This window comes from Tympanuchus pallidicinctus, unplaced genomic scaffold (assembly GCF_026119805.1).
Source record: "Tympanuchus pallidicinctus isolate F22 unplaced genomic scaffold, pur_lepc_1.0 scaffold11, whole genome shotgun sequence".
In the NCBI taxonomy this organism is placed as follows: domain Eukaryota; kingdom Metazoa; phylum Chordata; class Aves; order Galliformes; family Phasianidae; genus Tympanuchus; species Tympanuchus pallidicinctus.
The window spans coordinates 22,746,544-22,758,877 of NW_026294627.1; the positions used below are offsets into that span (position 1 = coordinate 22,746,544).

The following is a 12,334-nucleotide window of genomic DNA, read 5'->3' on the forward strand; positions in this document are numbered from 1 at the left end:
CTACAAAAGTGAAGAGAGGGCCTTGATTTCTTTGCTAAAGTACTTTAAAAATAATTGCTGTACGTGAAGAGTTTGTTTGGAAGTCATACCTACTTATTCAGCTTTGAATATGAAGGTATGTTCTTCCTGGGTACTTCTTTTTTTACTTCAGGATACTTTGCTTATGCAAGAAACTGATCTGTTTAATTTGTTGTAATTGTGAACAACCATGATTTTTGTTCTTAATAGGTTTGGGTTGCAGACAGAGACAACAGAAGAATCCAGGTTTTTGATAAAGTGACAGGGGAATGGCTGGGGGCTTGGAGCAGCTGCTTTTCAGAAGATGGACCCTATTCTGTCAGGTATTGCCAAACAGTTCTACTAGAACCATGCAATTACATAAATAAAATATATACATTGTGAATGATAATGTTGATAATTAGTGTCTGATGACAAGTAGTTAACCAATTTAACTAATAGGGAGCTGGGCCTGATTGTGTGCAAAGGTGTGTGCAGATGTATCCTGATATGACAGCAGAATTCTGGTTTTATAACAGGCCATATAGATTAAAGTGTGGAAATTGGAATTTCATTTTGAAGTTCTTGTATTTTCTTTGCTGTTGCAGCCTTTACAGGAGGAAATATGAGTCTTTACAAGGGTGGTTAGTGATAGGGCAAGGAGGAATGGTCCTAAACTAAGTCAGGGGAGGCTTAGGTTAGATATTAGGTGGAAGTTCTTCAGGCAGAGGGTGGTGACGCACTGGAACAGGTTGCCCAAGGAGGCTGTGGATGCCCCATCCCTGGAGGCATTCAAGGCCAGGCTGGATGTGGCTCTGGGCAGCCTGGTCTGCTGGCTGATGACCCTGCACATAGCAGGGGGTTGAAACTAGATGATCATTGTGGTCCTTTTCAAACCCAGGCCATTCTATGATTCTATGAATCATTCTATGAAAGACTGTCTTGAATGAATTTTCAGTAGTAATTTAACTTGTCTCAGGGAACAGCAGCACATAAAAAGAGGTTTACTAGCTAATTCTTTTACTGCATTAGGCCTGTTATAGCATTCTAAAACTTCAGTGTTTAAGAGGAGGTTTTGTTTGTTTTTAGGTGCATGGTTGTGTTAATGTGAGATGTCATGTAGTGCATCATTCTCTCTTTCACAGATTTACTGGCAATTACAAGTATCTGATTGTAGCTCACCTGAATACCAACCGTTTGGCAATCTTGGCAGCACCACCAGTTGGCGAAATTGGGGACTGTGTTATAGTCAGCACAATCCAGCTGGCAGATGAAACCAAGCCACACCTTGTAGATGTAGATATGAAGAGTGGAGCAATCTATATCGCAGAAATCGGAGCCCAGCAAGTGCAAAGATTTGTACCCTTAAGTTGATGGTTTCCCACACCTACAGTAGCACAAGCTGTATGACGTGTAAGAGCTGTGATCACATTTCCTTGAGTTTTCTGTAGCTTGTGTTTCCTTAGCACAGAACATTGTGCTCAGAACTCTAGGGCGAAGAATTTGTTCTTGCTGCAGTTCTGGAGAAGTACTTGGTCTTGAGCTGTTAATTTGAGTAATGCAACGATGGCTTTTCCTTTTGTTTCTGGAAAGAGGAAGATAAGTGTCTTTATTTTATACAATTTTGTAAACACTGAAAGATTTATTAATCGGTGTACAGAGCTTCATGTTGGGGCTGAAATACTTGGCCTGTTGTGTATGTTGTTAAATGAAGGCCAGAACTGATCTGAGGGAAGTATATAAATGATTGATTTTCTGCTAGTCAAACACCTCATTATAACATTTCTTTAGTTGTTGGGTTGTTTTTGGATGTTTGGTTTTTTTTTTGTCTTCGTGCTGAAACTGCCCAGCTCTGAATACAGGGATGCATTGTAGTGTTGAGAGATGCTGCTGGATGCTGGTGTCAGTGCTGACACTAGGATCTGCCTTGAGTAGCTAATAATATCTGCAGTGAAATGAAAGTTTTCACTTTCAGCTGAAGCAGTCAAGCCTGTAATAGGCTACAGTTAAAATGACATCAGGCATGTCAAACTAAATTAAAAGTATATGCACAGCAGCCACGTACTGATTCTTAACTATGTCTGTTCTTAATCTAATTTGATTTATTATCAGGATGAGTTTTCTATTCAGTGAGATTTCACAGTGGAACATATTGGAGTTCAACTCATTTAAGTTGCTCATGGTAAAGAAATCAGAGTTTGCTAGGAAACTCTTAAACAGCATTTGGGGCCTTGGAGACATGATTCCCACCCGATGTTATTGAAGCTCAGTCAGTTAGCAGTTGTTTTGATTTGGGATATTTTTCTTCACCATTTTATATTCTGCATTTAGACTTTCACTACCCCAAAGAGACAACTCCATTAATGTCTAGATTTTCTTCCTTTTGAAGGACTTCTTAACAGATGTCTCCAAACTCTGTTCTGAAGAAAAACTTACTTTTCTGAATAGGAGCACCAGTGTAGTGCATCTCTTTCCCTTCGCAGTCCAGAGTGGTTCTGTTTTCTTTCCATGCTGCTATGAGATTTTCTGTTAGTTCACTTTACAGCGCAGAGGGAGGTGGGTACAAGAATGGAATTGGCAAAACAGGGCTTTCACAGCCCTAGAGTGAGTCACCCAGTACTTCTCTAAAGCCATGGTCACACATTCCATGTTTATCTACTAGGTTTTCACAATATTTGGGAGGATTTCTCCTGTTTCCACACAGTAGAATGTGTGGGACTAATTTAATGCTAAACTAATAAAAGTGATTCTTTTTTCTACTTCCTTGGGAAAGAATAAGGGAAATGTATTAATTCTGAAGGTATCCATGTTAATGAATGTCATTTAAAGCAAATGCATCTTAATTTGGCAGGCTTCAATCTAAGATCTCAACATTTCTGGGTCAGCAGATTGGGAAGTTGTCCAGAAAAAGCCAGATTCATACACTTTCTTTTTGAAGCAATTCAGTTGTGAACCTGATGCCTTGTTTTCAGCACTATTTGGGATTAATGCACTACATGGGCATCCCTGCCCACAGTAGGGGGCTTGGAACAAGATGCTCTTTAAGGTCCCTTCCAACCCAAGCCATTCTATGATTCTGTGATATAAATGCTTTGCTGCTGGCTGGATCAGCAATAATAAAGGCAGATCTAATCTGTCTGTGCATGTGCCAGCCCTGAAACTGGGACTTCAGCAAATGTGATCCATCATTTGCATGGTATTGAATTTCAGCTAATAAGCAGTGTTTATTAGCTGAAAAGGTAGCAGTTCTTCCTCTTGACCTCAGCAGATAGGGCCACATAGCTTTGATGTGTGTTGTGTGGATCTTCTAAGTAGGTCACCACTAGCTCAGGGATTTCTGCTCTTCGTGCAATCTAGCTATTTCTCACCTACAGAAGGTGACATTGCCTTTAAAAATATTAATATAATTAACTACATTTGAGCATATCTTGATGCTATAAGGGGTCCAAGCATGTTGATTCTTTCTCATCCTTATTTATTTTCTCTTTGTTCCATTTGAAGCAAAACTAAGCTTTCTGGAAACACTCTTCTGTGTTCTGTGGAGGAGTAGTGCACTTCTGGATGTTGACAAACAAGTTAGTTATGCACATTTCAGTTTGCTGTATGGATATTTTTAAGTGGGCTTTTGCAGCACCTAGAAAAGGGGAATATTCATCCCATTTTGTTTGAATTTACTGAGAAGGGACATGGTGCCAAAATAAGCCTTTCCTTCCAGGATTGGGTATGTGTGATAAGAAGGGATGTAAATAGCATGAGATTCTCAGACTCCTTTTTCACTTTTGTGTCTATGGCCAAACTGCAAAAATGATATATGCACTTTCTTATTCTGTGAGGGTCTTCTTATGTATCATCTTAAAACTGATCTCTGAAAAATTGTGTAATAGGATGATTTGGTAAAATAAATTGTGAATTTACCGTTGTGAAATATTTTGGCTCTTTATTTCTTTATTATGTCAATGTATTTTGTTGCAGTGCATTACTTGACTCCACTTCATATGGGATCCAAAACACTTGAATGTTGATATTAAAAAAAAAAAATTAGATAACTGATTAAAATGGAATCTAAAATTTCATGTTGTCTTTATACATTACTATTTCAGCAGGCCACTTTTTTCATGCTCTCACTCCTGTATTTAAAAAAACAAAAAGCACAAAAATGTCTTCCAGGTGTTTTCATTTGAGTAATTAGCAAAGCAGGATGGTGACCTATACAAGTGCAAAGCATTTAGAAAAAAAAAAACTATTGCATACTCTTTTTATTCTATAAGGGAAAATAATACTAATATTGTTACTACTGAATGTTAATATTATTAATCAACATTCTAATTAAATTCAGCAATGCCGCACTGGAACAGGTTGCCCAAGGAGGCTGTGGATGCCCCATCCCTGGAGGCATTCAAGGCCAGGCTGGATGTGGCTCTGGGCAGCCTGGTCTGCTGGTTGGTGACCCTGCACATAGCAGGGGGTTGAAACTGGATGAGCATTGTGGTCCTTTTCAACCCAGGCCATTCTGTGATTCTACGATAATATAAAATCAGGTTTTATTTCCTGAGAAGACTTATGGAGCAATCTATTTAGCTTTAGAAGAACAAGGAGGATAGAAATACTTGCACAAGAATTAAAATAACATACTACGGTGTTACCTAGGCAAAGAAGAAAATATAAAATAACTGCTAAAACCCTGGAAAATCTAGTTTTAGTTGAAAGATAGCAATTTTTAAGTGTGAGGAAAATAGCACTGTTGTATCAAAATAAAGGAAATGGGGAATAAACTGTGTTTTGGTGGTTTGAACTTTGGGAACTTTTTGTTTGTCTGTTTGTTTGTTTTTAAACTTCCCTACAGTTAGGGTAAGTACCTGAATTGTTACCTGGATGACATTCCCAGAAGGTAAGATTAGGTAGACTGATCTTTGTCTCTTCTGAGATTCTAACATCTGTTGATGTTGTTAATCATGATCTTTCTCAGTGATGCCAACCAGACTTTTTTTTTTTTTTTTCCTGTCCAGTCAGCAATTGATTTAGCCTTATCTGTCTGGTCAAAACAGAAGAAGCCTAGATCAACTTTTTGCCACACATGATCAGTTCAGTGAGGCTAAATTATCTCAGTAAGAGCTGGAAGGTTCATAGGGATATATGTGGGTCTCCTTATTACTTTAAGTTCACTGCCTGAAAGTGGTTATTAACCTTTCTGAAGCAGTAAGCAGTTAGCTAAGTCAACACATCCTTTGTCCACGATTTGTAACATGAGAAGCCCTCACAAGTGATCTCTGAGCGAGATGTTTTCCTATCGCAGAAGTTGCTTAAATAAAACGTAAGGGGGCACCAGACCTCTGCTGATGTTTGGCATACTCAGCTTAACCCTGTCCTAGCAAATGTAAACAGCTGATAAATTCTAAACATTTGGAGTAAGTCAAGAGACATGATGAATTATGGCAGATTTCCTTTCCTTTTCAAAACAGACTGCTTTAAACATAAGCAGATAATTCTATTAGTCATTCTGGCTTATTAATACGGGATTTATGTTCATCTCATATTTATTTCCATTATTTTTCTTAGAAAAAGAGTGTCCAGAGACTATGTTGTATGGTGAATTGATTATTCCTTATGCTGTTAGGTTCGATGGAATTACTCCTGATGCACTGTTTCAGAAAAGTAATAATTTATAATAGTATAACTGTAGCAGCATAATTATACTGAGAGAGAAATGCCAGTATATTTCCCTGCAGAGATGACCCCAGGTGAGATTAGAGCTAAGCTTCCTAGAGCTGATTCACCAATTTAATTCTGCCCCTCCTTTCTCAGCCTTTGTCTAAAACCCTGCTATGATTTTGTATTATTGTTTTATTCTACGTTTTTGTATTTGCATCTGCAAAAACTGTGTTTGCCAGTGGTTAGCATCAAAAAGTTACAATGCAGACTTCCTATGAGGTTAATGTTTCCATATATTATGAACTTTTCAGGGTTTATTGAGCATCAAAGTTCTGTTGTTTATAGGAAATTTGGAGGTAGGAGCATATAAATTTATGCATGCAGGATGATTTTTTACTGTGTTAGAGCCAGTGTAACATTGATACATATGAGATATGAATTGATGCACTTTGTCTATAAGTGCATGTTCTGAGGCTGAGAAAACTTAAGATGATCATGTAACTGGATGTGCAAAACAGAGATAAAGTAATGTTGCCAGTTACGTCAGAAATAAGCCTACTTAGTTCTGAGTTATGATGTGATATCTTACAAACAAGAGCTAAGAAATCTAACTTTAGTAACTGAAGTCTCTGTGTTTTAATTCTTCGCTGTGGTCAATAAATATTATTAAAAGTTAGGAAGGCTTTACAGTCTAGATTTGCTTGGCTTCAACTTCGTGTTTTCAACTTTCAGCTAGCTTGGAGAGATCACAGGGTTTAGAAGGGAATCTGGAGGTCACTTAGTCCAACCCCCTGCTAATGCAGGATGCTAATGCAACTAGAGTAAGTTGCACAGGAAGGTGTCCATGTAGTGAAGTATTTTAGTTATCCTCCATGGAATCATTTACATATGATGACTGAGTCATCTTTTGCTCTACTCCTTCTGTAAAGTGCACTGATCAGAACATTTGCCATGTAGTGGGAAAACTAGTAAGGCTTTAATTAAAAAAAAAAAAAAAAAAGTATAAAATAATAATAATAAATTCATTGTATTTTTCATTGCAAACCAACAAATTCAAAGGCTTTCTATCACTTGATGGGAGGTCTGGATATTAGAACTTTAGGAGGAAGTTTTTCACACAGGGTGGTGATGCACTGGAACAGGTTGCTCAAGGAGGCTGTGGATGCCCCATCCCTGGAGGCATTCAAGGCCAGGCTGGATGTGGCTCTGGGCAGCCTGGTCTGCTGGTAGTCGACCCTGCGCATAGCAGGGGTTTGAAACTAGATGATCATGTTTTCAACCCAGGCCATTCTATGGTGCTGTGATTCTGTGAACTGCCAGCACTGAATATAACTTCTGTGTTGTACAGGCTGTGCTTTGATATGGCCTGAATTTCTGTTCTTAGCTCTCAGCACTCTACTGCTGGTTGTCAGGTGGTTAGGATGACTAGTAGAAAAAGTGTAGGGAACCCTGCACTAAGAATAAACTTGAATATATACTATGTTTTTATCTGATATTGCTGTTAAAGACATTGGAAAAATTTGTACTCAGTAGCATAGTTTGACACAGTCCTTATCAAAGGATCTGGCTGAAACTGAAGTATTAATAAATGGCTTTTTAAAACAAACTGATAAATTGCTAGCAGGTGATCATTTCATTAAGGCCATTCAGCGTTTTCAGTGGATTTACGAAATACTTAATTTTGCTTTGGATTGCCTTAGTACCATTGGAAAGAAAACATGGCAAATACAGTTTGAGGAATGAGGAAAAACAAGCCCCAACACACTTGTGTGAGGATTCTTGAGAGAACCAACAGAACCTGCCAACTGACAAAATGCATAATAAAATACGTATTGGGTACAGAAGGACAGTAAGTCACTCGACTTTTTGAAAGGAAATGACATAGTCTGCAGATCTGTTACACGTCTTTAGAAGAATCTCTGAGTGTCCATGTCAGGATGATCTTACTAACACAATCTGCCTGAATTTTCAAAAGGCTTTCAGCTGCGTTTCACCCTGTGCCCATAAAGAAAGTGTGTGAAATAGGAAATAATGCAGAATTAAAAGATTAAGAAGGAAGTATATTGAAAACTACTTCTGTGCTGCTCAGTATATTGATAAATGTTTTGGAAATAGACTTGAGAATTTGGGGACAGAACTTACCGACACAACCAAGCCAGTTAAGCTAGTAAAAACAAAAGCTGCAAAGAGCTGCAGGAGTATATAATGAGCTTGAATTGACAAGGCAATGAAATGGCACATGAAATATAACATTGATAAGCATGACATCTGGTACAATTGGTAAATAATAGTTTTAAAAGTCTAATTTTCTATATACTATGATAGATTTGATATACATATTCCCTATGCATATTCCCATTTAGGAGATGTTTGCAGGCTCACAAAAAAAGGTTCTATGGAAACACCTCCTCAGCAGAAGTCAGAAGACAAAGAGAATGATGGAAATTACATGGAAAGTAACAGATGAGCAAACATAAAGCATTGTAACGTAATGATGAATTCCTGGTGAATTCCTGGTGCGTGCTCATTTTGAGTACTGCAGATATTTGTGGCTCTTTCAGAGCCTTCTCTTACAGAGAAGAAGAGTTTCTTAAAGATCCTTGACTGTACACACCGACTGTGTTTGGTATCATTAGAATTTTGTTCAAGGCACTGCATGGACATGCCTTCTTCCCTACAGTTACTGCTATGAAACTGGTTTTGTTTCTGAATTGCGAGGATGTGCAGTCCACCAGTATTCAGAGGTGGGGTGGAATATAACAACAGCTGAAAAGATGTGATGTCCTATGCAGGAGGACGTGCCAGCTTGAAAGGATGAGAGTGCAAGTATCCTGAGGTTTTGGGATTGAAGGCAATTTTTGAATAGAACATGCAGTCCAAAAGTGGTTCCTTGGCCTTACTGAAAAATTGGCTGACAATATCATAGAATCATCAAATCACAGAATCACAAGGTTGGAAACAACCTGTTAGATCATCTAGTCCAACCGTCTTCTCATTACAATTGCTACCACAAGCTACTAAAACATCTCTCGCAGCTCCTCATCCAGGTGCCTCTTGAACACTGCCAGGGACGGCGACTCCACCACCTCCCTGGGCAGCCATTCCAGTGCCTGACCACTCTGAGAGAAAAAGTTCTTCCTCATGTCCAACCTAAACCTCCTCTGGTACAACTTGCGGACATTTCCACAGGTCCTATTCATTGCCTGGGAGAAGAGGTCAAACCCCTCCTAGTCTCAACCTCCCTTCAAAAAGTTGTAGAGTGCAAATATGTTCCTCCTTTCATAAACTCTCATATTGAGGCTCCCTAATCGCTATTTTTAATGAAGAGTTCTGGCAAAACTGATTAGAGTTCTTACTTGAGGGTGATCAACTTTGATGTTTTGCGCAAAGTTCATGCCCTGGCTGCCTGCCCACCATCCTGAAGTGGAAAAGCACTATGTTGCCATGCCAGGTAATACAACTGCAAAAAATCCTAAGTTTTTATGGTCTGACAGTGAGGTGAGATAGCAAAAGCCTTTTCTGTTCAAAATTTTTGTTCAAAGACTGGAGCACTTGAAAATTCTGGAAAGTAAAATGAAGATGCTCTCCTTCAGCCTTTCAAACCGTTTCTAACCAAGATACAATGATGATGGTTGTTCTGGTTCATTCTCATCTGCAGTGGTGTAATGGGAACCAACAGCTAGAAAGTAAGGTAGCAGTATTCTTAGATACCAAATGTGGTCTTCTTGTATGGTCCACGTATAGCATTCATAGTTGTGGATGGCTCTGCAAGCAAATACCCTTATTTAACTCTACAGAGATGGTGTAAATAAGAAGGGGAGGAAGATTGGTGAGCTATTGGAACAGGCTGCTCAAGGAGGTGTGGAGTCCTGGAGATGTACAAGAAATGTGTAGATATGGTACCAAGGGGCACGGTTAATGGGCATGGTGGGGATGGGCTGACAGTTGGACTAAACGATCTTAATGGTCTTTTCCAACCTTAATGATTGTATGATATCATCATCTGAGGGGAAAGTTATTCAGCACTGCATAAATCTCACAGTAGAAAAAAGCCATTAATTAAGAATGACACCTGGAAGTCAGGAGGAGGAGGGAGCAGGGATTCTATCTGCCGTGTTCTACACTAGCTCTGTAATAAGCCATGTAAGGCTTGCAATATCTTACTTGATGCCCAGACCAATTTCAGAGCTTTTAAGGAATGGAAACTCTGGGGAATTTAAGAGTGGGAGATTATACTGTACCTGAGGGTTGCTGTGAAGTGCCTCCAGGCTCTTGCCTTGACAGGTCATTGTGAGGGATGATGCTACAAGACAGAACTAGGAGACAGAAAATTTGGATCGCCCATAAGACAGATAACGAGCTGGAGGAATTAAAAATCTTTGGGATAACTTTTAAAATGCCATCTTTGAATTAGTTTAAAATTGATGGCCTATATTCTTGAGGAGATGCCTGGCCCAGCAGACAGCTTTTGATCTTCACTCTGCCCAATGCCGTTGGTGCAAATTTTCTTCTTTCTCAAGGACAACTGAGTCAGGAAGAAACACAGATTACAGACAATATTTGTTAAACATCTCTTATTAATTAAGCTGCTGTTTATAGCTGTTGTGATTTACAGCAGATCACCATTTCACACTGCCTTCACTTACACCCTCCCAGAACTCACACACACAGTTATGGGGCAGGAGCACCATTTAGGACTCCCATCCCAACTTTCTCAGGTGCCAAGGCTCAAACCGATGCACCGGTGTCTCTGGAATGGTGATCAGAAAGTCCCATAGGGCTCTTTTGTTTCATGAAGTGCTTAAATAATCCTGTAGTCTTTGTGCACACACAGCAGCCACCATCTTCCTGAATGTTAAGAAACGCTTCTCAGAAAGGGTGGTTGTGCACTGGAACAGGCTGTCCAGGAATGTGGTGAAACCACCATCCCTGGCAGTGTTCAAGAGCCACGTGGATGTGGCACTGAGGGACATGGGTTGGTGGGCATGGTGGGGATGGATTGACAGTTGGTGTTGATTACCTTAGTGGTCTTACCTGAATGATTCTGTGGCTCTTTATGGTCTGAGCCATACCGCTGCACTTGATGACAAATATAGATGCTGTACAGATGCTTGCAGATGCTGTGCTGCTCCAGAGGCTCTCTGACTTGACAAACCCAGTTTTAGTGATGCAACTTGCATGCAACTCCCGAGTAGTGCATGGGGAAGAGGACGGGTTGTAAGTCAGGAGAACCTGGCAGTGCTAGAATGGCTTATTTTTTAAAAACTCTTTTTATTAACCAAACATTGCAAAGAAAATTGCAGCTTACCTGAAAAGGCAGATTTGCTGTCAGTATTAGAGCTCCACCTTCGAAGCAGAACCAGCCACCAGGCTCTGTGAGGGACACTGCCAGCTTTGAAACCCCTGCAGTCCTATGGAGCAGTCATGTAAGGTCTTGGGCATCACACCTGCTTTTTCCTACTTCCCTCCTACTCTGCATCAAATCTGAGGGCCCTTCAATCTCTCTGAGCACCATGCTCATCCTCCAACAGAGGAAGCAATCATGCTACTGTTGTAAAAACCATAATGGTCTGCAGATACAACGATGGCAATATTTGCAAGGAAAAATAATATCCTTCAGTAGCTCAGTTGTTGAAAATGGTAGATAAGTTTTGGGTGTAAAAATCCATATGTAATTTATTTTTATAACTATCTCACTCGGTATATAAACTACGTCTATCACCTTCCTCAGCAAATCTTGACTTGCTCAAGAAATGGAAGTTGTGGAAGAATTTTCAGATTATATGTATTGTATCTCCTAAATGTGCACACTTATGTGTATATAGGATCATAGAATCACAGAATCAGTAAGCTTGGAAAAGATCTGTAAGATCATCCAGTCCAATCATGAGCCCATCCCCATAGTACCCACTAACCTTGTCCCTCAGTGACACATCTTCATAGTTTTTGAACACCTCCAGGGATGGTGGGTCCACCACCTTCCTAGGAAGCCTGTTCCAATGCATTACCACTCTTTATAGTAACCTTTTTATAGTAACCAACCTGAAATATAGATAAAATATATCAAGAGAGGCGTATGTAGTAGATACAGTATATATAATCTAACCTTACTTTTTATTTTTATTATTAAGTTTTAAATTGCTGCAGCCAGGGTCACAGACATGCTGGGAGAGTAAAGTGCTAAATAATAAAATAATAACATAATAAAAAAATAATAATTCAATTAAAATATATTAAAAAAAAAAAACTGTCTAAGCCACTCAATAGCAGCAGTGGTCCCCTGCTGTGTTTGCACAATATGTATATATACATATATATGTATGTACATATATATATATATATATATGTAACCGTACTAACCCTAACCCTAACAATCCTCTGCTAAATCATGTCCCTGAGCACCACATCCAAATGGTTTTTAAACACATCCAGGGAAGGTGACTCAACCACCTCCCTGGGCAGCCTATGCCAGTGCTTAACAACCATTTCTGTAAAGAAGTGTTTCCTGATATCTGACCTAAACTTACCTGGGCACAACTTGAGGCCATTTCCCCTCGTCCTGTCACCTGTCAGCAGCGAGAAGAGACCAGCCCCGCTCTTGCTGTGAGCACCTTTCAGATATTGGAAGAGAGGAATAAGGTTTTCCCCTCAGCCTCCTTTTCCCCAGACTGAACAGTCCCAGTTCCTT

At 39.5% G+C, this 12,334-nt stretch overlaps 1 protein-coding gene across 1 annotated transcript in view; it reads left to right on the forward strand.

Annotated features, from left to right (window-relative positions):
- The window catches only part of NHLRC3 (NHL repeat containing 3), a 10,879-nt gene extending 6,957 nt beyond the window's left edge, over nt 1-3,922 (forward strand). Inside the window, 2 exon segments of the mRNA XM_052671398.1 lie at nt 229-341; nt 1,143-3,922. Coding sequence (XP_052527358.1) covers nt 229-341; nt 1,143-1,371 — 342 coding nt within the window. The 3' untranslated portion in view covers nt 1,372-3,922.
- The last annotated feature ends 8,412 nt before the right edge of the window (nt 3,923-12,334 follow it).